At 40.2% G+C, this 27,300-nt stretch overlaps 1 protein-coding gene across 4 annotated transcripts in view; it reads left to right on the top strand.

Annotated features, from left to right (window-relative positions):
• LOC114656662 (rootletin-like) overlaps positions 1-27,300 on the top strand; it is a 141,008-nt gene that overhangs the window by 80,675 nt on the left and 33,033 nt on the right. For all 4 annotated transcript variants that reach the window (XM_051930741.1, XM_051930742.1, XM_051930740.1 and 1 more), the window contains 14 exons: positions 251-472; positions 1,354-1,553; positions 1,922-2,104; positions 3,824-3,968; positions 4,516-4,662; positions 9,760-9,990; positions 10,067-10,260; positions 11,411-11,538; positions 13,174-13,343; positions 17,089-17,268; positions 18,334-18,468; positions 18,737-18,880; positions 22,221-22,459; positions 22,640-22,799. In XM_051930741.1, the coding sequence (XP_051786701.1) occupies positions 251-472; positions 1,354-1,553; positions 1,922-2,104; positions 3,824-3,968; positions 4,516-4,662; positions 9,760-9,990; positions 10,067-10,260; positions 11,411-11,538; positions 13,174-13,343; positions 17,089-17,268; positions 18,334-18,468; positions 18,737-18,880; positions 22,221-22,459; positions 22,640-22,799 (2,478 nt within the window). The remainder of the gene's footprint in view (positions 1-250; positions 473-1,353; positions 1,554-1,921; positions 2,105-3,823; positions 3,969-4,515; positions 4,663-9,759; positions 9,991-10,066; positions 10,261-11,410; positions 11,539-13,173; positions 13,344-17,088; positions 17,269-18,333; positions 18,469-18,736; positions 18,881-22,220; positions 22,460-22,639; positions 22,800-27,300) is intronic.

The following is a 27,300-nucleotide window of genomic DNA, read 5'->3' as shown; positions in this document are numbered from 1 at the left end:
TAATAAAACCTTTCTGAAAGCATTTTTTTACTTTGTCATTATGTGTTACTGACCGTAGACTGATGTCCAAAAATGGCACATTTATCCATTTAAAATTAAATCTACCAAACAATGAAGTGTACAGAAGGTGAAGGGGTTTGAGTACTTTCCAAACCTACTGTATTATGCACAAAATTAGTAAATGACCTTTCTGCAGCCCACTAAGCCTTTTCATTGTTTTAATTGTCTTTCTCCCCGTGTCTGTTTTTAGGCTGCTCTGGCAGACTCTGATGGAGGCACAGAGGCGATTGCTGAGGGGGATGCAGATTCAGCCATCATGGCCAGATCCTCCACAGTCCGCTCACCGTCACCTCGCCGAGGAGCTTCACCACGCCGATCAGTCTCCCCACGTCGTGTACTGTTTGCAGGAGCAGCCAACCCGACGGTAGACGCAGTACGTGCGGCCCTGTCTAAGAGACAGATCCAAATGCAGGTAAACTGAACGAGGGTGAGGTCCTTGCATATATCTTTCAGAGTCCTCATTGGTAAATGTCCTCATGTCCTCTTAACAGTTTTGTCCAGTGCTGACAAAGGCATTTATACGGCTTAATTTGTATCAAGACAGATTTCTGATGAGCATTTATGGCAGTATGGAAGTTTTAGACACAGAAGAGATCACTTCTACTGCCTATTTCTAAGGATGAGATCAACATTTGGCTTGTCAGTTTTTGCCTTTCTGACAATTTATCTTAAAGACTGTGAAAGGATTCCACACGACACAGAGAAAGGTTTGGGGGCAGCCACCCATATACTTTGAGATAGGCTGTCAATACGGATGTTGTGGTTCAAAAAAAATGGACTTTACAGACTTCAGTCCAACACAGAACAGTACAGACAGGCAAACGTGGCGGTTTTAAAGCTGGGTAGGGGAAGTGATGTCATCAGGGCAGGAACTGGAAGTGACATCATTGGGGCCGGAACTGGAAGTGATGTCATAGGGCCCCAGAACCGGAAGTGACATCATAGGGCCCTGAAACTAGAAGTGATATCATAGGGCCTCTGTAACCGGAAATTATGTCATAGGGGCCTGGAACCGGAAGTGGCAACATCAAAACTAGGCGAAATTTCCCTTGGTTGGTCTGCCGATGAAAAAGAGGAAAGATCAGTGCACTCTGTCACCCTCCAGTCTGGCATGGGATTATCCCTTTGTAAGCCCTTCAGATACTCCCATGCGCACGTGTGTGACAAGACATTTAGCCTAAATATACTGTAATGATTCACCCTTCCAGTCTGTTTATTCCTGGAACTTAACTAAGGCCAAAAATAGACTTGAGTTTCAGCCATTTTTTTTTATCTCTTTTATCTTCTCTACAGGAGCTGCGAGGACGTTATGAGGGATCCCAGGAGCTGGTAGTGTCACTGAGACGACAAGTAGCAGAGCGAGAAGCAGATAGACAGACTCTGGAGCAGCGAATCCACCAGCTGAAAGATGAAATGGAGAATGCTGACCGTGCGAAGGACTTGGCTCAGAGGGATGTGGGCAGGTTGAAGTCATCAGCTGAACACATGGGCAGGTAGAGAAAGAGGAGCAAATCTTGATGATAGAGGATGTCTCATTGAAAGAGGCTGAATCCCAAGAATTCATGCAAAGAGGGTTTTTATGAATTTCACTGGTTACCCTAATTTTCCAAACATTGTGTCCATACGTGAAGACTACAAAGGTATTATAGAGCTAGATGTTAGCTCATTGACCTTTCTCCTTATCGTTCTTCACTTATCCATGACACATCTGCTGAATACTCTGCTTGTAGTTCTCTTGTAAGTTGTCTTGGCCTCACTGACTTCCTCAGTGAGAACTTCTGGAAGCAGGGGACATCCATAACAGAAGAGGACAATGAGTGAATTGCTGATGTGAGATTGTGTCACTCTTTGTTTCTCATAGCGAGAAGGCAAATCTGGAAAAGACGGTGCAGGGCTTACAGAAGCAAGTGGAAACATTGCAACAGGAGTGTGATAAGCTCCAGCTGGCCCAGGCGGCACTGCAGCGAGAGCGAGACATCCAGATTGACGAGAAGGAGGAGGCACTGAAAGAGCGAGATCGAGCCAGAGCTGAATGTGAAAGAGGGTAAGCCAAGGAGTGTTAGAGAAGAAGACATGGAAAGACCTCAAGATAAGAGGTAGTGGTCTGAGAAGACTACTGGCCAGAGGCTTAGCCCAGCAATAATGTTCATGAACACATATACTGTTAGTTTCCATTTATGTTGGAACTGTTTCAGTTTTGCTTTTTACTGTTTTTGTGTATGAAATATGTATTTAGTAATTTATAAAGTTTAGTTGTGAAGCTGCTGAGCGTGAAGTCAGTGAGGAATGCTACACAAAAATAAGCTGAACTGAACAATGTGGGGGTAAGGGAGTCTCTACAGAATAGTGGGGGGACAGGCTGAAGAGACTCGAGAGAGATTAACACATGGAAAGACCTCTAAAGAACTGAGGGTCCTCTCTGGAAGTAGCATGTTGAGAGATACCAAGACAAAAGGCAGAGTAGCTGAGAAAGAAGACAATAAAGTAAACTTATAGAAGAATGAGATGTATGAGACAATGAGCTGGAAATGTGAGGGGGGAACACAAAAAAAGACCTCTCACCTGCAGGTAGGAATTTAAGATGAGTAGCACAATAAAAAAAAAACGTATGTATTGAAGGAATGAGTAAAGGAGGGAACTAGATTTGAAAATGATGTTAGGATATCCAGACACCTCCATACAAAGGTGTTTGAAAGTCAAAAAGGTCAAAATTAAGATACCAGAAGAGGAGGAGTTCACAAGGAAACAGTGAAAGATGTAGACACACCTTGGTCACTAGAGAAGAATGAATCAGTTAAACAATAGACCAGAGTGGGGTGTGGGGGGGGACGAACAGAGACTTTGGTGGATTTCCACTAAGAGACCTCCAGAGAGGAGGTTTGAGATAGAACTACAAGTACCATACAAGGAAATATAACAGAGAGGTGGTCTTCAGAGAAGAGTGTATGTACATGTCAAGGCATGGGGAGATCTTTAAAGAGTGGCACAAGGTCTTATTCAGCTGGAGGAATCATTATAAGGCGATAATTCCAATAAAGTTAGAGAAATAATTGTAGATAAACAGGGAAAAAGACATGCAGTGTGAGTTTGGGACAGACAAACAAATGTAAGGGATGAAGACATAAATTAGAAAGCAAGGAAAGAAAGACCTTGAGATTACTCTTTGATTCAGCTGGAGGATTAATTGCAGTATATGGCGATGCTTCTCTAACTTTATCGGAATTAAAAGTAGGTAAAGAGGAAAGAAGATGAGCATTGAGACTTCGAGAAAGACAAACAAATGTAAGAGAGGAAGACATGGAGGACCAAAAATAAAAGTCAAGTCAATTAGAAGCATAAAAAGAAACACGAGGGATCTCTAGATGAGTGTCACTCTTTGATTCTGCCGGAGGAATAATTACAGTATATGGTGATAATTCCAATAAAGTTAGAGAAGCATCAATAGATAGATTGGAAAGAAGACGAGCATTGAGTCTTTGAGAGAGACAAACAAATGTAAAAGGTGAAGCCATGGAGGACCTAAGAGAAAAGTCAAGTCAATAAGAAGCATGAAAAGAAACACCTAGAGATTCTGGACGAGTGCTAGGAGTAATGTGATGGGGGAAATGGGAGGAGACTTTCAAAAAGAAATGGTGGTGGTGGGTTTGGGGTCCTTCACAAACCAATTTGTGATCTCATTATCAAGTTCATGATCATAGGAATAGAAAACATGACAGGTTCTTTCAGGGAGTTCTTTAATTCAAAGACAACCTTCTTCTTTCAGGCAGAAGCAGCTGGAGCAGAGTGAGACGCGCCACTCAGCACTCAAAAAGGAACTTGCTCTGGTCAAAGAGTCTCTGCAGAAACAGACATTGGACAAGGAGGTTTCGGAAACGGAGAAGGCAGGACTGTCTGAAGTTCTGTCTAGGGTAATCTAAAGATTTTCTTATGACTTCCTTGTTCTTTATGAACCTTTGAGTGGAAGAGATTTTTTTCATTTGATCCATTACAAAGAATGTGACAGCCAGGGAGTGTTTGAGGATGACAAAAGCTAAAATTTGGAATTAATCTTTGAAAACCTCCATCACAGACTCTTTAATACAAAGCACACATGGCTGAGGAGAACTCCTGCACACATCCTTTATTTACCGCGCTTTCAAACTTGAATGAATACCAAGCTCCTAATTAACTAATATGACTGTTTTAAGAATTTCCCTATAGTCTTTGGTCAGCTAGCTTGGATTTGTATACTGCTCTAAATTCTTCCAGTGTAAAAGCTGTCAGGTACACTAATGAGGTCACTAATAAGGGTTGTATTAGCCATGTTTATGTTTATTCTAAATACTAATCAGCTGTTAAACTGGACAGTGTCTTATTATAATATTATTACCCTAAAAGTGCCTTATGATGGTGCTTTATAAAATAATAAATGATTGAACAACTTTTAACTGACCATAACTTACCTTAAATTTTCAGGCAGAAACAAACACTGCGGAGCTGACTCTGGCACTCAACAGGCTCAAGACAGAGGAGTCCAAACTGCGGGATTCGTTGGCCAAGATGAGCTCACTAAATGAAGGCCTGGCCCAAGACAAGGTCCAATTGAACAAGATCATCATTCAGGTGTGGATCTTAACAGCATTGGTGGTGTGGCTTGGGTGAGCTAAGAAGTGACCAGGACTGAAGGTTTGGCTATAACTGCCAAAGTGTAGTGTAGTGTAGTTAGTAAGGAGTTGTCCTTGAAGTGGAGGTTAAATGCTCTCTGCCTTAAGGATTTAGTGCTGGTAATTCGAAGGTTGCCAGTTCAAATCCTGGCAGTGACAGAAGAAATGCTATTCCATTGGGCCCTTGAGCCAGCACCCTTAACCTGCAATTGCTCCAGGGGTGCTGTACAAGTTGCTGACTCTGTGCTCTGAACCCCAAAACTCTATGTGTGTATCTGGGGAGATAGTTGGGATATGTGAAAAATGACAAATTCCTAATACAAGAAGTTGTTTATGGCAAATAAGGAATTCAAGATTTAAATATCATGGAAGTAGAAGGTGAAAGGTGAATAACCCTGGACGTTCTCAGGAGTTGTTTTCAGGAAGATGGGGTTTGGTGTGGCTACGCCATTCATCTTATGCACTATCATCTACAAATTTGTTTCAGTCATACAAGAAACAAACACCCTGCTGTATTACTTGGAGGACATACATCTGTCATTTCATATGTATAGTGTCAAATAATGGAGAGCAGGCCACCAGTAATAAAATACAGCTTTCATGCTGTGTCCTGTAGGGGTCTTAGCAGAGCCCCAAACCCCAGGCACACCTGGACCAAAGACAGTCACGTCTTCTTTTTTTTTTTTTTTGTCAGCACTCTTTATATTTTATTAATTTTTATTGTAATCATTCCATACAAATAGATTAATTTATAACCAAACAAATTAAAGACAAATCAAACCCCACCCCTGAGAAGGAGAGCTTAGCTAAAGGAGAATTGCTTAGGGCTTTTTAATAAGACAACAATAAGCAAAGGAAAGGGAGAAATAAATATCTAGGTAAATAAGAGATGGAGAAGGGAATTAAATGCGGTAATAGTTATTTCTCTTATTCTAAAATAATATTGATTAAATCCTGCCAGGTTTTGAAAACATTTTGTACAGATCCTCTAACTGAGAATTTGATTTTTTCCAATTTCAAATAATATAAAACAGTTAGGAGTCTTCCAATTTAACAGAATAAGTCTGCGTGCCAAAAGTGTAATGAATGCAATCACCGTTTGCTTGTCCTTTTCCACTTCAAGTCCGTCTGGAAGAACACCGAACACAGCTGTTAGTGGGTTAGGAGGGATTGTGACCCCAAGGCTGTCTGAAAGGCACTTAAAAATTTTTGTCCAAAATGATGTTAATTTGGTGCAGACCCAGAACATGTGACCCAGTGAGGCAGGAGCTTGGTTGCAGCATTCGCAGGTTGGATCTTGCCCTGGAAACATTTTGGACAGTTTTAAGCGAGACAGACGAGCTCGATATATAATTTTTAGTTGAATAATTCTATGCTTTGCGCATATGGAGCTCGAGTGAATTCTCTGCTTTGCTACCTTCCACTCCTTTTCTGATATATTGATTAAGAGATCTTCTTCCCAATGTCCTTTCGGATCTTTGAAAGGTAGGGACTCTAATGGGATTTTATATAATGCGGAAATGGTGTTTAATTCCTCGGCATTGAGCAGTATTTTTTCCAGCATTGTGGACGGTGCGAGGTGGGGAAAATCAGGCAATTTCTGTTTAACAAAATTTCTAATTTGAAGATAGTGAAAGAAATGTGTAGCTGGGAGGTTGAATTTTGAATGTAATGATGCAAATATGTTGTCTATGTAAAGATCTCTGAGCATTTTAATCCCAAAACTTTTCCAGGTATTAAAAACTGGATATGTTTGCGAGGGTTGAAAGAGGTGGTTCTCTTGCAGAGGTGCCAGTGATAAAAGATTTTCCATCTTAAAATGCTTTCTAATTTGGTTCCATATTCTAAGTGAGTAAAGCACAATTGGGTTATTAGTATATTTGCGATAACTTGCATTTATTGGAGAGCAGAGCAGGGAGTATAAAGAAGTACTACAGGATTTTATTTCTATTGCGGACCAGGCCTGTGTATGTTCATTTATTTGTGTCCAAGTTTTTATGGCTTGTATGTTTGCTGCCCAGTAATAAAACTGAAAATTAGGTAAAGCCATGCCACCTTCTGCCTGAGGTCTTTGTAGGGTCGCTCTTCGGATACGTGGGTGTTTTGAGTTCCAAATGAATGAGGTTATTGTTGAATCTAATTGCTTAAAAAATGATTTATTGATATATATTGGAATGTTTTGAAATAAAAAGAGAAGTTTAGGAAGGATATTCATCTTAACAACGTTAATTCTTCCGGCTAGAGTGAGATAAAGGGTTGACCATCTATCTAGGTCTTGCTTAATTTGTTCCATACAGACGTCAAAATTTTGTTGATAAAGAGCTTTATGTTTACTTGTGATATTTACCCCTAGGTATTTAAACTGATCTGCTATGGTAAAAGGTAGGGTGTCTAATCTAATATTATATGCTTGTGAATTCACTGGAAAGAGTATACTTTTATTCAGATTCAGTCACATCTTCTAAAGTCTTGTTTATTTAACAGAATACCTTCTTACAAATCTTAGTTTCACACAAGCACAAATTCTTTTCTTTTTGTTCTCCTTCCTTCAAACTTCCACTTCTTCCGAGGCAAGAATTGTACTACTGTGTAGGATGGAGTGGCTGTATTTATGCCGGAATACTTTGGGCATCAGAACATTACACTCAGGAATTGCCTCCAGGTCAGGCAGAATTGCCATAAACCGAGGGAGTCCTCTCCCAGCAGTGCCCTGTGGTGGCACTCAGGGAAACCAAGGCGGCTGCCCTTCAGGACTATAAGTATCACAAAAGTGAAGCACTGCCACCTAGCATATGGGTGAAGCACCCTCCCTATGTTTATGAACTATTCCTGCCTACCAACTGAAACAGGGAGCAGCACCCTTCCAGGTCAGTATCCCCAGCCATACATGGTGTTGAGCCTCCTCCATACGGCCACCCAGCTAGGCAAGGGGGCATTATGCAATCCAGACAGGACATTTGTCCATCGATTATTTTGTCCTTTCATACAAGCCTCCTGTGTAGAATAATGTTGAACCCCTGTCTCGAAATGTACTTCCATCCCTTATACCCATCCTTCTTCATGGCCTCCAAGCCAGGTAAGAAGAGAACCTGTCGTCCCAGCCGGGATGGCACATGTTTCTACCTTAGTAACAATGTAGGCTACTGTTCCTACCTCTCATTGAATTGGGTAGTGCCCCATGAATTGAAAGTACTGTAGTAGCTTTAGAATTAAGTTATTTCTACTTATAAGTAAGCCCAGCATTTCCAAGCTAACCCAACTGTTTTCACTTGGGCTTAGCTTAAGATGAATATTTTACAAATGTAGATTTCTTTGTCTTCCTTTAACTAAAGGCAAGTTCAAAGAAGGAAATGCTTTGATTCTTCCATTTTAAAATAACTGGCTGGTACCGATGATGCCACATGCTGGCACATACACACATGCACAAAATTTTGAGGGGATATGTTTCAGTGTAGAACAGTAGGCACATGTAAGGGGCTGGAGGTGGCAGAAGGTGGTGCCATGTCTCTGTTGTCTGTTGATTCATCGGTGGCTAGGGATAATGATCAGCCTGACTGACACAATCTACCACCTGATATTCTCTGCCAAACTGTGAGCATGATGTGCAGCACTTGCAGAGGTTTCTTCACCACTGAATGAGGAAGAGATGCAGATTAAGCGCCTTGAGAATGGGAAAGGTGCTATATAAATAAAATGTATTATTATTATTATTATTATTATTATTATTATTATTATTATTATATTCAATTCATACACACAGCATTGTGGAAATGGTGTCTTCCTTGCTTACGTTTAATGCAGAGTTTTTAGGAAGTAACTGCTGTTATATATTTTAGCCAAAAATGCATGCATTTTGTACGTTTTGACTATACAAATATTTATTGGACATTTGAATTATGCAATATGAGTTACATGAGAATTTTTTTCTTTTTTCCATGGACTTTTTTCACATTGTTTGTCACTGTATAGTGTAGTAGAACTTGTTACCTTAAATATATATCTTTTAATAAGCAACCTGAAGAACCAGGCAGGAGGAAGCTCATCCATTGTATCTTTTATTTCTCTTCATGAAGAGGGATACACTCCATCGCAGCATCCTGTGATGGAATTGTCAATAAGTAAAGTTACAGGCTCATATTTATAGACAATTGAATTTACATAAGAGTGTTGAATTAATCCTGACATTTACTCCGATTGGTTTGTTAGCTTGCTCCATCTGAAAATTGACCCATGATTGGTTACTTTGATTGTTTTAGCAGAGAACATTAAACAACTTACACACCCCAAAATAAAAGTCTCATTTCTACTACATTGTTTGTCCTTACAATACTTTTCAATACTTCTCGAGTTCCTGTGTGCGTGACATCTGTCAAGTCTTACTGGGTACATAATGTTCTCTGTTGTTCACTTGAACGTTATCTGGTTTCCTGATATGCTTGAACAGGTTTCTGACATTTTTTAATCCTTGTATACTACTCCTAAAATAGATTTTATATTTTAATGTAAAAAGCATACCAAAACACTTCATGTGCATTAATTATATTACCCCTAAATCTCATTCTTCATCCACAATAGCATTGGTTACCTATTGGCCACACTGAGTTGGAATATTCAATGTTTAATTTCTCCACGAAAACTTGAGATTTAATATTTTTCTTGGTTACCACTACAAACTACATGTGACAAGTAAAATTTTAAAAAATATTTTTAGAAGGAGGGTATTCCTTTAATATTCAGATTCCTTTAATCTTTAATCCTTTATTTCCTTTAATTTCCAGAAACCATTTTAAGTACTTGACTTCAGAGTACTGTAGTAGGCCTGAGTACTGAGTTAAACATTGAAATAAAGTAATGTTTTGAACAGCCCTTATCTGTTTGCCATTATTTCACTTATCTGCAAGTATGAAACATGAGATACACAGGGACCTTGTATAAAAGGTCTTATATGTAATTAAGAACAAACATGGGATGCAATTATCTGTGTGTTTATAAGGTGGCAAACTAGACCAATATTCAGATACCAAAGTTCATAAACCACCTCAAAATCTGTTTGCAGTTGGAGGAAGAGAAGACTGTCCTACTAGGTCAGAAACGAGAGGTAGAGCAGGAGAAAGCCTCGATCCGGGATGAGCTCGTCCGACTGGAGCAAGAGAAGCTTGACCTGGACACCGCTCGCCATGGTCTGGATCAGTCGCTACAGGATGTTGAGCAGAGCCGCGAGGCCCTGGAGGAGAGGCTGCACACTCTGCGTGGAGAGCGGGCTGAGCTGCAGGAGCAGATCACGCAGGTGGGTGGTCGTGTTTTTCACGTTAGACTTGCCCGCTGCGACACCTTCTTCCACTGACATCATGCTTTGCATTCAGCTTGCTAGGCAGAAGCTGTCTCTGGTCGAGGATCTGTCCCAGGCTCAGCGTGAGATTGATCGGCAAGGAGAGGTTTTAGTGCGAGTTGCAAAGGAGAAAGAGGACTTGACAAAAGAGAAGGCGAGTCTAATGGTACAGCTATCTTCTTCAGAGAGAGAGAACCGGGGTCTGGCTGAGGAGGTGGCTGCATTCAGGTAGGCATCCATGAAGAGGGATCACTGAAAAACTATTTATTTATCCAGTACCAAACCTGCTTTATTCAGTTTATGTTTGACACACCAAAGCCAATTCTGGAAGAATTGCCTGTATCCTGGGTGTATTAAAACCCTGAATACACCAACCACCATGTACTCATAAACAGCCAATTTATAGTTTCCTTTAATTTATTCATTCTTTCATTTTCCACTGCTTATTCAACTGTCTTAGCAATGAGGTCCACACATCCCTTTCCCCAGACACACTTGCCAACTCTTAATGTAGGATCCCTAGGCATTCCCAGGCTAACTTGGAGGTTATAATCCACCCAGTGAGCCATGCGTCTTCCCTGGGGTCTCCTCCCAGCTGGTTGTGCCCGTAAAATCTACACAGGGAGGCATCCATATTTGTTGTCCAAACCACCTCAAATGGCACCTCTCAATGCAAAGGGTCAGAGACTGTAGTCCGAGTCCCTCTCAAATGTCTGTGCTTCTCACCCTATTTGTATGGGAGATCCCAACCATTCTACGGAGAAAGTTCATTTTGGGCCACTTGTACCCGCAATCTCATTCTCTCAGACATTAACCAAAGCTTATGACCATAGCTGAGGGTAGGGACGTAGGTCGACTGTTAATTCGAGAGCTTTGCCTTCTGACTCCGTTCTTCCTTCACCATCACAGAGATTGGTTCAGCAACCGCATAACTGCGCTCTCCGCTCCTATCCATCTGTCGATCTCACTATCCCTTTTCCTCTCACTCATAAACAAGACCCCAAAGAACTCAAACTCCTTCACTTAAGGCAGTAACTCGAGAGGACAGTTCCCATAATTTAGTTTCCAATTAATCCAATACACATCTTTTGAGCTTTGCAAGGATAACCAGAATACTTAGAGAAAAAAGCTGCATCACATGGGAAGAAATTATCACAAATAGTGCCTGGGCCAGGATATGAACCCATGCCCAAAAGCTACCCCTTAAAGAAATGATTCTAAAAATTGTCAATAAATATTGTGTTGCCATTTTGTGCCATTATCTTCCTTTTTTCTTACGGGTTTTTGCCAATTGTATCCTGTTTTTGTTAGCCAACTGGCCTATTGCTGAGCTACAAGCTGATTCGGTGCTCCATTCTGCCCTCTTGTTTCTCCTCAGAGCTGAGAGGGAAGCCTTAGAAACCAGCCTTTTTGAAGTTCAGCAGCAACTGTCCCAGACTGAATCGAGGAAGGAACAACTGGAGACTGAGAACCAAACACTTGTGCTAGCCAAGGAGGCGCTGCAAGGTATGGCTGACAGACGGCACTCGGAATACACTGTATTCCAAAGAGATGCGAAAGTCAGGTGCACTCGGATTTTACCAGGGTGCTACAAATTCCATGCTTTACTCAGCAACAGAAGAGAGCACAGGTTAACATGGTGTGTTGACGGAGCTTTATATATTCCTTGTTTTCTACTCCCCCAAAAAAAGCCACCTTAAAACCCCAAAAGATTCTTTAGTGGATTTTGAATTTTGTAATTGGGAAATCACCAGCACAATTAATTTTAGTGTCAATTTTGCAAAACTATGTCATTTGAAATGTGCCTGTTTCACTCTCCACTAATGTAAGAAAGCTTTTCTTTGTGTGTAGAACCATAGACACATGAAATAAATTACCAAGAAGTGTGGTGGAGCGAGGGCTTTAGTGTCCTTTAGATCTCAACTTGATTTATTTTGGACAGTCTAGGCAAATAGGATCGTTAAAGGGACAAGTGTCTGTGTGCCTGTCCGGTTTAAAAATTGGAAGCAAATGTAGAAGAAGGATTCAAAAAATTTAAAATGATATTAAGAATACCAAATAATGGTAAAAAAATAAGAAAATCAGTCTTGTTGGCCTAGACTTTTGTCTGACTTTATATGCAACATGGCTACAGCAGTGAGGTAGCGACTTTCTTCAACCCACTCGACCCACGAGAACGAGATTTATAGCCAGAATGCTAATAGCTTGGCGTAGCAGGCAATGGATGAGTGAAAATAATGATAAATCGACGCACACGTCTAGAAAAACTAAAACCATGACACGACTAGGCAACAGTTGCTAAACCAGGCCAGTCTGGTAGTGACCACCTCTGCATTTTCCAAGCAAAATAGTTTGACAATAAGAGTCGTCAGTTTAATGAGCAAGGGTGGGATCGGGTGCATATTATTATACCAGTCCGAATGGACAACTCATGGATCAATTAAAAATGATTAGAGGGATGCGTTGATTACTCAGATTTCAAGCCATCTTAGACGTGTAGTACAGCTAGTCTTATTTCCTGCACTACATAGTTAGAGCATCAACTAATTCTGCCCCACTGAAAGAATTGTGATGACCTAAGAGAGCATTACTGTTGGTAATGAGGCCTCTGTCGTTCTCCAGCAGCTTTTCCACCCAAGCATGTAAATCACCCTCCATTGCAAATGGTTGATTATCTGTAACTCAATGAATATGTGTCAATATCAGTGTAGGTCATCTTCACTCCGGGATAAGGGAAAGTTTCTGAGGCTTAGGAGAATTTATTTGCTCTCCATTTGGGTATGAGGTGATGACAGGTGGTGTTCCTTCACTATTGAAAAGCAACACAAACTTTGGAATTGTTAGCGTCAAATTGTGTCTGTGGTGAATGCCTACACACGGTGTGATAACTAACCAGACTGTAACTGGAGTCCACTTATTATGAGGTTAGCAGTGCTACCCAACACACCAGCATGCCATCTTCATCTCCATTTACTCCTATATATTTTGCATGTTGGTGAATAATTTTAAGAGAGGTCTGAATAAGTTCCAGTTTCCCAAAGCCTACCATGACACAAACTCCCAGAAAGCTCTAGATGAACTGACGTCAACTTGTTAATTTTTGGAAGGCTTTCACTGAATTTGACCTTTTCCTTTTTACAGCGGAGACAAAAAGAGTGCGCGCTGAGGTGGAAGTGGAACTGGTGAAACTGGAAAGAGACAAAGAACTACTGGTCCAGAAGCTGAACCAGACAGAGCAGGAATCCCAGTTCGCTATGCGGTCAGCGCTGACAGCCCAGCAGGAGGATGTTGACCGTCTGACTCATGAGAAGGTCAAATCCTTTTTCCATATGTTTTGCTCCTGCTCATCCTTTGCTACATGATTTTCTACAGATTATACTCTTCATAACAAAGATCAAACCTACCTAATGCATTTTAGGGTCACAGGCGGCCTTTGCCTGTCCCAGTACCATTAGGCATGTCACCTCACGCCATTGCAGGTTCCAGTCAAACACCCCCAATATCACAGTCACTAGGGGCCGAGAAATATGAAGTATATTATTTATTGAAAAATAGTAAATAATATCCATGAATACTTGGTGAAATGAGTAAATATTAATTTTCATATTCATTCATTTTCATCCGTGAATTATGCTACTTTTTATGATTACTGGAGGAGTTGGAGTTGACTTCTATTAACACAGTTAAAGCAGTTCTTAGCTGGTTTGAACCTCATTGTACGGATTTTTTATAGGTTGCCTTTACGAGGTCATCTCAGGGTGCTGAGTTTCATAACTCAGAAATAAATCATAGGCACCATCTCCCCACAGCTCTGGATAACCAGGTTAGAAAATGGATGGATGGATGCTTTGAATTTTTCTTCCTTGTCTTCCTGTAATGCAAATTAGTCAAAATTTTATTAGAAGCATAAAGTTGCTTTGTGAGTTTTCGTTGTGTATATGAAACTGAAATTTCTGATAGATAGATAGATAGATAGATAGATAGATAGATAGATAGATAGATAGATAGATAGATAGATAGATAGATAGATAGATAGATAGATAGATAGATAGATAGATTATAGACACATTTTATCTTTCTATCTATTTATGGTGGCCTCTCACCATAGTTCGATTCCAAGGCTGGATCTACCCAAGTTATACATAGTCAGATATTTAAAACGGAAATGAATAAAATGAGCTGCTCCAATTATCACTGCTTACTATGTTTTTGTTTCAAAGGAGTATTATTTTCAATAAAAAGCTGGTAGAGGGTAGAGAGTTTAAGATTCATTTGTACATTTTTTTTTTCTCAGACCTGAATGTCAATTAAAACATACCTTCTAATTAAATACTGGCTGTGGTGTGCTAATGGAATTTTGCTATTTGCTGATTAATTATTAAAAATAAGGAAAAGCAACATTGTCAAAGAAAAGCTTATGTCCCTCATCACCACTCCAGATGAGATAAAAGCATGATAATAACATGCTAAATGTTTACAAGACATTTAATGCCTGAAATTCAGATGTTTCAGTTTTGTAAAGCTTGATAGAATTCTTCTCATAGAGGCCAAACTCAATCATGGTGGCTGTTAGAAAATAGCTCTTTGGGATGCTATGGGCACATAACTGACTCCACAAAAGCTCTTCTGCTTTTTCTTCACTTTTCCATTTAAGATTAGTGTGGCAGATTAAGTTTAACCCTCTAGGCTACAAGGGAAAATGGAAATAAGTGTGTGGTGGCAGTAAGAGGAAGTGTGGAGAACTAGGTAAACACATTGCAAGTATTTTTTTGTAGACGTTGCTTAATTATAATTTGCCTTTATATTTCTTTGTAGACATTGCTAAATTATAATTTGTAATTGCTGCTCTTGAAACAAAAATTGCATCTACTTTAGGTAGTTCAGTTTAAGTTTAAAGAGACAGCATTTCATTTTTGTTCTATTCAATTTATTCTTGCATAGAGGTCTTCACTGAGTACATATTAACAGCATTAATATGTTTAAAGTGCAAAACACTTCACGATTTACATACCTCCTAAGTTTTGCAGTCTAAAATTAATGGATGAAATATAAGTGTACTTAGCCCTTACAGCACCAGTAGTTTAAGTGCAGACGTGGATACTCATGAATCTATCAACCCTGATAAACAGGCCCTCTATCTATCTATCTATCTATCTATCTATCTATCTATCTATCTATCTATCTATCTATCTATCTATCTATCTATCTATCTATCTATCTATCTATCTATCTATCTATCTATCTATCTATCTATCTATCTATCTATCTATCTATCTATCTATCTATCTATCTATCTATCTATCTATCAAAGCTCCTTAATCAACAAGCACTATTAGTCAAATTATACAGTATAGTAACTTTCATTACCTATCTCTCTGTCTTATATAGTCACTTTCAAATATCCAAAATTATCTGATTTCATCTTACTTCTCTCTGTGACTTAGTGTTGGGCATCTTTTGAGTTTGCCCATGATTTGCAGGTATTCTTATTAAAGTGGGTTTCTTACAACTAAACTGAGAAAAAAAGATCAGTGTTTGGGATATCTGAGTTAATGATACACTATCAACCCATCTATTTGTTATATTTATATTATTTGTTATGTATATTCCTCCACTCCATGTCTACATGGCAGCCTTTTCAGCAGCTCCGTGTATGACTGTATATGTATGTGTACTTTTCTACTTTTATTTTTCTATTTTTATTTATTGTATCAGTATGCTGCTGCTGAAGAATGTGAATTTCCCATCGGGATTAATAAAGTATCTATCTATCTATCTACAAGTCTTTGAGTTCTTCCAGTTTCATTTACCTCTTAACTGTTGCTCTGGACCTGCCAGTCTAATATTAATAGTGTTTTGGTGACCTCTACTGGCCATTTTCATGAACCACTTTGTCTTGAGTTTAGTAGCACTTTTGATAATACAAGTAAATGTTGTAAATGCCATTTGTAAGAAGTAATAAGTGTAGGAATTCCATATCCATCATGCTCCATTCTTTAGAGCTAGTGAGAAGTGACCTGGTTCTGTTTTCTCATCTTTGTCTGCCTCTAATGAATTTGTGAATTGTGAATTTCCCATTGGGATTAATAAAGTATCTATCTATCTATCTATCTATCTATCTATCTATCTATCTATCTATCTATCTATCTATCTATCTATCTATCTGTCTGTCTGTCTGTCTGTCTGTCTGTCTGTCTGTCTGTCTGTCTGTCTGTCTGTCTGTCTGTCTAATGAAGGCCTAAATTTTCTTCTAGCATAACCTTTCTTTATAGAACACATTTGCAGACCCATTTGTTTTTGGTGTCATCCATTTTTTTCAATCTCTTGTAGAAGCCCTTTGCAGACCAGCACACTGTGCAGGCAGTTTGATATCCTGAGGTGCTCCTCATAATGTCACATGCTGTTGCTGTCTTCAAACTTGACTTTGGACTGATTTACCCCATTAAATTCTATCTATCTATCTATCTATCTATCTATCTATCTATCTATCTATCTATCTATCTATCTATCTATCTATCTATCTATCTATCTATCTATCTATCTATCTATCTATAGTGCCTTTCATTGCTATCTATCTATCTATCTATCTATCTATCTATCTATCTATCTATCTATCTATCTATCTATCTATCTATCTATCTATCTATCTATCTATCTATCTATCTATCTATCTATCTATCTATCTATGATATAGTGCCTTTTATATCTGTTTGTCTGTCTGTCTGCCTGCCTGTCTGTCTAATATATGCTGTGTTTCACATCTTTCTCTCTATCTGCCTATAGTATCTGCATATCCATCCCACATTTGTTTAAAGATGTTACACAACACTGTCCATGCCGTTTCGCCCTCTAGTGGTTACAGTGCAGAACTGTAAAATCCATCACTGACTAATTGTGAGAGCCATAACCTACCTATGCTGCATTTGCAGAAATATATTATACCTTTGTCATTTAGTCACTTCTTTAGATAAAACTTCCAGTTGAATGAAAACTGTTCTCAAATTGCAGAATTTGTTTAAGGCACGTCCAGGTAAACTCCTCATGCTTTAATTTCAGGAGGCTATAAGACTCGCACTGGAGGCCGAACGTGATGAGATCTTACACAGACTGACAATGGAACGTGATGAGGCAGCTTCCCGACACGAGACAGAGAAGGAGGAGTTGAGGGAGGAAATTGCTGCCCTGCAGCAGGATAGAGACCAAAGCCTGCTCATGGCTGAGAGTGAGAAACAGCAGGTATGGTACACGTGTCCCAATCCTTGTCGATTTCATACTGATATTCCATATTAAAAAAGGTCAAGTTCTAGAGGTAAGAAGCCCAATCTTCAGTGAAAGTCCTTTGTAACCAGAGGCTTATTGGTCTTAAGAGCATTGAGCAAGAGGGTAGGATGTTGTTTTTCATTAAGGTTGAGTTACTAGATGGACATGATGCAGAGAGCAATGGACAGCATATGTATATGAGTTCCAGCTGACTGAGTACGTATTCTGTAAGACCGAGTACGTTTATTGAAGAGACCATAACTAACACAGGAGTAGGAGACAGGAGGTTCTGGACTGACACATCATGAGGGTGCCTTATTGGATCTTAATATGAGAAAGAATTACTATGCATGCCTCTCTCATGTACTGCAGAGAATCCAGCTGGGTCTAGAAACAGGAGATACTAAAACAAGTCTCAGGATGGCGGACTCATTAATGTAACTTTTGCCCAAAGAGGAGTACAATGGACAGACATGTCTTTTGCTACTTATAATCCACTAGTAGGGTACCTGGTGTTGGTTGGGGTGCAATAAAGTACAGATGCGGTCACTAAATAAATTACCCAAGTGGAAATGTTTTGGTCCCACATCAAAATTTCACTGACAAATCCCACCATGGGGAGCAGCTTTGAATACTTATGCCAAGTGATAAAAATTTCTCTTAAGGAGATCGTCAGGTGCCATCAGATTTCGGAATGAAACCTAGTCTTTGGTCTTTCCCTATATACATGAGGAATCTGTGCAAAAATTGTTGGAAGTGAGTTCAAAAATGTGGATTTGCATAACTAATAAGTCTGATCTGAGATGGGGGGGGGGGGGGGGGGGGGGGTGGCGCTTGTTCTAAGGCACTAAGATGTCACTGTGGATTTTATGCACTAGGGAGATATGAGGTGAGAGGATCACAGGCCTACAAAGATCAACATTATATAAGAACTAAGGAGCAGAACAGATGTCAGAAGAGGAGAGCACAATTATGAAGTACTCCTCTGGCTTCCTCTGATCTGCTCGATTTATTCTTTTATTATTGGTTTTTTCTTTGTAGGCTCTTTCCCTGAAGGAATCTGAGAAAACCATACTATCTGAAAAACTGACCAGCATCCAGCATGAGCTAGCTAATGCCAACATGGAGCTGGAGAGGGTGAAACGAGACCATCAGAGCCGCCAGGAACAGGAGCGTGTAAGTGCTCTCTGATTGAACTCCCTAAAGATATCACACCTATTCTTCCTCCAAAGCTCTTCATTCTATGTTTCTTAGAACATGAAGCCAAGCTTGGCTCAAAGCAGTTACCTCTCCTGGATGCACACTAAAAATTGTGACCATACCTGTTTTCATTATTTCAGTTTGTAAACCTGATGTGGTTGAAGAATTGCTGTCTTTATAATTGTTTGTTATGTTATTTACGATTCCAACCTAAGAGTCCACATTATCTGCTTGTGTTTAACAGAATACTGTGAATGCTTTGACATCAGAGCTCCGTGATTTCCGGGCTCAGTTTGAGGATGCAGTGACAGCACATGAACGGGAGGTGAAAAGTCTACATGAGCAAAACAAGGAGCTGGTCCGCCAGAGAGAAGCTGCTCTCCGAGAGGTAAGGATTCAGACGAAGGAGCTTATGGCGTCAGGAGTTCAAATCAATGACCTGTCCAACCATCTAGTGTAGGGCTTCACTGACCTCCAGAACTCCATTCTACAACCGTGGACAAGGCACCAGTCCATCACAGGACACACTTATACATAAAATGGAAGAAAAATAAAATATACATAAAGAATAAAATTCCTAAATTGAATTACTGCACCCTGTGGCTTGAGGACTTGACTGTCCGAGTCATCCAAGGATAACCAGATAACTTTGATGGATTTTTTTTTTTTTTTGGTCCACATGGCCAGTGCTGTGATTTGCTACTGTTTTGTCTACCAAAGGAAAGGGCAGACATTATAATGAGTATGGGGCTTTGCCCCCTGTTCGCTTCGCTCGCCAACCCCCATTTTTGTTTTTCCGGATACACACTTTTAAGATTTTTTTTTTCTTTGAATTGTTGCTATTTCATTAGTTTCACTTTTATTTCTGAACTTCTGTAAAAACAATATTTGGAATCTTTCGAGTCCCAATGTGCTGAATCTTTTTAATGAGGTGCATGAGACATGTGTTGAATGACTTTGTACCATATTTCAGGATAGGTTTCTCTGTTTGGAATTTCAGCACAGACAAAGTGATCCACATCATCAGCAGTTAATAATTTTTTTTGCAAAGTAACCAATAAATGCATGTGAGGTAAACTCCATTTTTTTGAAATTCTCAGACTTAAACTTTAAAGCCTTACAATATTTACATACTTCTGACATATCACCTGTGTCCATATATTCGATCTCTATTCGCCTTTTAGTTATTTCTCCATCCATCCATTATCGAACCCGTTGAATCCGAACACAGGGTCACAGGGGCTGGCCAATCCCAGCCAATACAGGGCACAAGGCAGGAACCAATCCTGGTCAGGGTGCCAACCCACCGCAGGACACACACAAACACACCCACACACCAAGCACACACTAGCGCCAACTTAGAATCGCCAATCCACCTAACCTGCATGTCTTTGGACTGTGGGAGGAAACCGGAGTGCCTGGAGGAAACCCACGCAGACACGGGGAGAACATGCAAACTCCACGCAGGGAGGACCCGGGAATAATTTCTCTGTTTGCGCTAATGCGATCTTTACTTTCTTTGTTTTGACACTGTTGTTTTTTTCTGCTTTCATATTCTGTGTCTTGCTCTGCATGTGTTTCGCGCCTACGTTTTTTTGAGTCTTTTGAATTCTAGTTTTCGTTATCTCTATCCTGCTCTGCATGTGTTTGGCCCCCTTGTTTTTTAACCTCTTTATGATGTTTTACTTTGTTTTCTACTCTGTCTTTTATTTCTGACCTCACTTTATCCTGCTTTTGTTTCAATGATTTCTGGTCTGTGGTGATTATTTTCCTTTTTTCGAGTAATAATTTCCATTTGTTTGCACTACTGCGATCTTTACTTTCTTTTTTTTATACTTTCTAATTTTCCTACTTTCATATTCTTTAACTTTCTCCACATGTGTATCGCGCCAATGTTTTTTTTTTTTTTTTTTTGAGCCTTTCGAATTCCATTGCTTTCATAATGTCTGACCTGCTCTGCATGTGTATAGCGCCAACGTCTGCATTGGACGTGCTTTTTTTTCCAGTTACACTTGTTCCGGGCTGATAATTACTTTCCTTATTTTCTGAATTTGCACCTAGATTATTCTTTTTCTTTTTTGTCTCTCCCAACGCTTTTCAGTCTCTTTTCTCCACACTGCTTTCTTCTTCGCTTAGTTGTCTACATTTCATCTATAACGTATTGTCCTTATATGCTTTACATGTGCTGAGAGCCATGGATCTGTGTGTACTCAAAGCCAAAACATGACTGAGTATGTTGCCGCCCGTGCTCTTATTTCGTTGTAAGTAGGGCGTGTCTTGCAAGAATCTCATGTTCTACGTCATCGCGAGATGGTCCTGGGTCATTCTCTTGGCACAAAGTCTCATGTTTAAGGTCCCCGCGAGACGCTCCATGGCCAATCTCTTTAGTCTCGCGGGTCTTTTAAGTGTCTTCCGTGATCTTAATATGAAGATCACGTCTCGACTCTCTACTGTTTCTCTACAGGATTTTGTTTTTATAATAGAGAGATAATGTAAATGACAGGAGAAGAAACGTCAAAAAATACAAGCGAAATGTTCATCGCCACACTAAACCAAAAATTGACGACGAAGCCAGAACAAGTTCAAAAGCACTAACAACGAATGATAACATGAATCACACAGCACATTCTTTAGGTTAATCCTCAAACATGAAGGACTGGGCAGTAGAAGGTACCAACATTTTATCCCGTCGCAGTAATGCTTCAAGGGATGTACAACTCAAAAAAGCGATGCCCGAAAAAAAGGTGGTCGACGGGAAAAATATTTAAATGATAAATGATTTTCAGTCAGAAAAATTATGCTGAAATTGTAGAAAACCTGCATTCCCATACAAAATGTAACTTACAGAGCTCAGAAAATGAGAAAATAATTTATAACAAAAGTTAATCATATTCCGCCCACATGCTGTGAATGTATATACAGTATAAATATGAAATTCAGTGTAGTAGTGCTGTTTCTCATAACATGGCCCAATATAAACACAGCTAATACACTTATAAAGTGATTGCATTTATAATGAATTTGACATACAACTCATTTTTAACCCTTTAATCATTTTCTGCTATTTTGATTTAACTGGCCATAACTTCATCATCCTTCACTCAATTTTCATGTTCTACCTCGCAAAATAAAGTTCAGACTCTTTCAGAATGTTTACAGCCCAATAATTTGTTATGTTGTACACAGCAGAATAAGTGACAAAGTTTAGTAACGCTTTTACCAAAAATGCAATTTGACTGTTATTCTTATTTCCAATTCAACAGTTTAGTTTAGACCACAACTTGCTCTTCACGCTCAGATGCTAGAGGAGGAACAACTTGAGGCAGGTTTGCCAGCTTTGCCAATCCCACGCTGTTACAAATAAACACATCTATGGGTAGCACCCAGAAACAGTAGCACCCTTTTTTCTTCCTTTTAATAAACCTGCAATTTAAAGTCACCAGACCCTGGTCAAGATTTTATTTTCTATTTGAAGCACATATCATGTACCAGATCGAGTTACGCACATTTTTGAATAGTACGCAATCTAAGCTATCAGGTACTCTGAATGGTTATGGGTTAGGTTTATGTATTAACATTCAGTAGCTTTACTGATTCCATACCATTTAATGAGGCACCACTTTATCCAGACACCATTCCCTTTGCCCATTAGGAGTAGTGAATGGACGTACCAGAGAGTGTACATGTTATTTTGGTTCTCCATTCATGCTCCTTCACTTCACTGCCAGGTTGATGAAGCTCGTACAGCAGTGAGAGTAGCTGAGGAAGCACGGGATGGGGTGCGACGGGAGCTTCTTGAAACCCAGCGGCGCCTGCGTGAATCTCAGGATGGCCAAGAGGCACTACGCAAAGAGATCCTCGAACTGAGAAGAAATCTGAGCGACCAGGAGAAGGAGAGAGAGGCCTTGTACACGTCCAACACTGAGCTGCGGGACTCCGTCAAGAAAGCTGAGAGTGAGAGGATCAGGTGAGAATGTGTCCACAATAGAAAATGTATTATCCATTCATGAAGATGCCTTTCACAAGGAAATGTCTGGATTTAAAGTGTTCTCTGAACAACTTGGTGTGGTTGTTAAACCACATAATACCTCAATTTAGAGGTTTGCCCAGCTAAAAAATAACTTAGTATGTCTGCTTCGATTTTCAGTATAAAGCTGCAGAATGAAGAGAAGGAGCAGAAGCTCTCCATACTCGAAGAGAGTCGGGCTGCTTGTGAGCGAGAGATTGGGGAGCTGAGGGCCAATCTTCGGGAGGTGGAAAAGTCAAGACTGGAGGCACGCCGTGAACTTCAAGAGCTGAGGAGGCAGGTGAGTTCTGGGGAGCAAGTAAATGTGGGAATGGTTCTTCTCTAATCGTGTCGCAAGGTGCAGCCAAAAAGACTGCTCCATATTAGCAGGTGATCTTCATTAGCCCAATCGTCTCATTCAGAAACTACATGGGTGTTGGGATCTGTAACCTTTATTCAATTTTTGTGAGGTTTTCTGTATGGATTTACACAATCTATACATTAATCTAGGGGTTTCAGAACTCAGGGATTATGATTTTAGTTTTTGATTTTAGTGTAAATTGAGAAAAATCAATTCTTTACCGGTTATGCCACAACACCGTCTTTGTTTTTTATTGGTGCTGCCATTATGATGATTTTTGTTATCTTATTATCATAGTTATTCTCCCACAATTTTGTTGAAATCTGTGCCATTAGAGCAATGGTTTAAGGGTTGCTCTGAACATCTCAGAGCAACCCATCCATCCATCCATCCATCCATTTTCCAACCCGCTGAATCCGAACACAGGGTCACGGGGGTCTGCTGGAGCCAATCCCAGCCAACACAGGGCACAAGGCAGGGAACCAATCCCGGACAGGGTGCCAACCCACCGCAGGACACACACAAACACACCCACACACCAAGCACACACTAGGGCCAATTTATAATTGCCAATCCACCTAACCTGCATGTCTTTGGACTGTGGGAGGAAACCAGAGCGCCCGGAGGAAACCCACGCAGACACGGGGAGAACATGCAAACTCCACGCAGGGAGGACCCGGGAAGCGAACCCGGTTCCCCAGGTCTCCCAACTGCGAGGCAGCAGCGCTACCCACTGCGCCACCATGCCGCCCCTTAACCCTTAAATGAACATCATTTTCTAAGAATGCACTTTGTGTTCACATATTTCAGAACCATTTTGTTTTTTTTAATCTCTTGCTTCTGACTATTGATTTTTGATACGTTTCCAGTTTGTTTGAACAGTAGGATTTATTTTCATTTCCAACCTCAGCTTGCCTTTTGACTACATGTATTTCCTGGATGGTCCTTTACATTAAAAGCATTCACTCACTGAGTCATTATACTGATGGTGATTCATTTCAAATTATAGGCTACTTTGCTGCCTCTGATTGACCACATCACATTTGTAGAAATTCACTATCCTTTCAGCTGTAATATCATTTTTGGTTTGAATTTTACTAACAGGATGATTGTCCACCATGAGTTTCCTAATACAGTGCTCGTGTTTTTTAAGATTTAACCAATTTCCCACACAACCTTCCGCCACAATATCCTCTCATTTTCCATTGTAGGTGTAAAACCTTGGCATAGATAAGTGTTTTATCGTGTCACTGGATCATCTATGGCATGCACCTAATGCAAAAGGTACCATCTAATCTTTTAGGTCCATTTTTAGATGGTGGGTAAGAAGAAATGTCAAATCCAGCTATGTAACTGTCACCCGTGACCTCCTCTCTGTTTCACTGTCTATGCGGTATCCTGCATGTTTCACCCTTAAGACCTCTGTGGCAGGCTGCCCCCTAAATTGGGTCTTCTTTACTTTGAAAACTTTATTTCAGCCCACTTTACAGCCAGTAGAGAACTTCACAAAGGAGACCCTTGTGCTCTTTATGTACCACAGTTAAACAAGGAGTGATCAATCTAACCTCCCAGTCCACTAGTAGCAGTCAGATAGACAGACTGGTTTTAAATTTTCACTCACAAACTATATTTATTTGCATCAATGCCGATAACTGCAAGTGCTAAGTGCTACACAGAATCATACAACCTTGGTGGTGAAGTCTTCATATAGTCCCTTTAGAAACAACAAGACTCTAGTTAACATTCCCAGGTGGCTCCAATTCTTAGTTGCAGATTTCTTTCTATGGTAGACTCTCAGTCTTTTTAAAAAAGCAGTTCTCTAATTAGCCCAATGAGCACGTATGTATACGGGACCGCCTGGCTCATTTGATGACTGTTCTCATCTATGCTAGCAATGTGAGATGATGCTTTTCACTTTGAAATTATGTGCAATAACAAAAAAATTCAGATGTGAGAGTCAGTAGGCTTTGCACCCTAGGAACCAAGTTATCTGAACTATTCTATAACATTTCAGTAATTATTTTCTGCTCTGATGCTAATCTTTCTGATCATAAAATAGCTCATTGCAATAGCAATTGACGAGAAGAATTCTAATTAATTGCAGAATTACGGTATTTGAGGGTTCCTCTAGAGTGCCTCTTTCTCTTGCACGATTTGGCTCGGAAACTCATCAGCACATCGTCATCTCATAGCAAGCTTAAGTTTCGAGTTTGGTATTTATCCATCCACCCGTTTTAGCTTTAGACTGTCCTCAGGAAATTGTGACACACAGACACACACACATACAATCAGACACACACCCATCATCGAAATATCAAAGCGTTTGGTATTGGGGACCCTAAACCATCGAGATCTGTCGAAAACCAGAGATCAAAATTTTTGACGAATCTAAAGCTTTTGCTCCTCTCCCATAGATGATGATAGGCTATGGTGAAGGTGGGCACAAAGCAATTTAATAAAATATTCCAAAACATCATTATCACTCAAGCTCATAAGCATCAAATTCTGTTCGGTAAAAGATCTGAGACCATATAATTTCCAGATCAGTTGTGGTGCACCACCTACAACATGGGGGCTAAAAAGTTTCCGTTGCTAGCCAGTAATCTTTAATTGTCAAAGTGATGAACTGTCTTATACTCATTTGTATACATCCTTTAGGTGATATAAGGGATGTTGCCCTGAATAAACCCTTTAGGAGTTGTGTTGTCCAAAGAAGAAGGCTGTGGCTATTATATCTCAGCTGGTGTTCAAGGTTTTGTTTTATGTCCTATTTGTTCTTTGTTGAGCTAATTATTTATGTTAATATTACTTTTGTTAATCATCTACTGTATTTTATTTGCCGGTGTTATGTTCTATGATTTTTGTGGGTGGTTCCCCAAGAAGTGGGGCAACCTGCCAATCGATGCCAGAAACTGCTTTCTGCCCTATAACTCTGGAGGTTCTCCTGCAGTTCCTGGTGGTTCATTGTGAATGCACTCTGGAGTTGATGAGTTTGTATGTCTTTCGCTGTGCATTGTGCTTTTTGTACAATTCTGGATATTTTTTTTTACCTTCTGCTCTGTGTTTTGACCATGCTATTTGAATACTTTTTGGGTCTTCTTTTTGCATTTCCTTTGTGTTACAGACAGTTCCATTTTGTCTTTTGTGCTCCACAGAGCAGTTTGTGGAAAACAACCATTTTATTATATTAAGATTCTACATTGCCCTTTTGGTATCTTTTTCTTCTTTCAGCTGCTCCCATTTAGGGGTCTCCACAGCAGATCATCCATCTCCATCTATTCCCGTCTTTTACATTTCCTGCCACAATGACTGCCTTCATGTCCTCCCTCACCACATCCATAAACCTCCTCTTTGGCCTTCCTCTTTTCCTCTTGCCTGGCGGTTCCATACTCAACATTCTTTTTCTGCTGCACCCCTCATCTCTTCTCTGCACATGCCCAAGCCATATCAATTTTGCTTCTCTCACTTGGTCACCAAACTGTTGTATCTGTGTTGTCCCGCTAATATACTCATTCCTAATCGTGTCTACCCTCATTATTCCAAGTGAAAATCATAACATCTTCAACTCTGCCACTTCCAGCTCTGCCTCCTGTCTTTTCATCAGTGCCACCATCTCCAAACCATACAATGTAGCTGGTCACACTACCATTTTATAGACCTTCCCTTTCATGCTTGCAGATACTCTTCTATCACCAATCACTCCTGTCACTCTTCTCTACTTAGTCTGCCCTTCCTGCACTCTCTTCTTCACCTCACTGGCACACTCTCCTTTGCTTTGGATTGTTGAACCCAAGTAATTAAATTCGTCTACCTTCACCACCTCTTCCCCTTTCAGTCGCACCCTTCCACCACCTTCCCTCTCATTCATGAACATGTACTCCATCTTACTCCTACTGATTCTCATTCCCCTTTTTTCCAGTGCATACCTCCACCTCTCCAGGTTCATCTCAGCCTGCTGTCTACTCTCACTACAGATCACAATGTCATCTGCGAACATCATAGTCCATGGAGACTCCTGTCCGATCTCATCTGTCAACCTGCCCATCACCATTGCAAACCAGAAAGGGCTCAGAGCCGATCTCTGATGTAATCCCACTCTCACCTTGAGCCAGGCTGTCATTCCTACTGCACACCTCACCAGAGCCATGCTTTCCTCAAACACATCCTGCACCACCCTCATGTACTTCTCTGCTACTCCCGACTTCCTCATACAGTACCGTAACTCCTCTTTTGGCACCCTATCATACGCTTTCTCTAAGTCCACAAACACGCAATGTGATTCCTTCGGACCTCCTCTGTATTTCTCCATCAACACTCTTAAAGCAAACGTTGCATTTGTAGTACTGTTTTCAGGCATGAAACCATATTGCTGCTCATAGATAGCCACCTCTCCTCTCAGCCTAGCTCATCCGTCACTCTTTGCTGTATCTTCATGGCCCTT

Source organism: Erpetoichthys calabaricus, chromosome 8 (genome assembly GCF_900747795.2).
Source record: "Erpetoichthys calabaricus chromosome 8, fErpCal1.3, whole genome shotgun sequence".
Lineage (NCBI taxonomy): Eukaryota > Metazoa > Chordata > Cladistia > Polypteriformes > Polypteridae > Erpetoichthys > Erpetoichthys calabaricus.
This window is presented reverse-complemented; position numbering and strand designations above follow the sequence as displayed.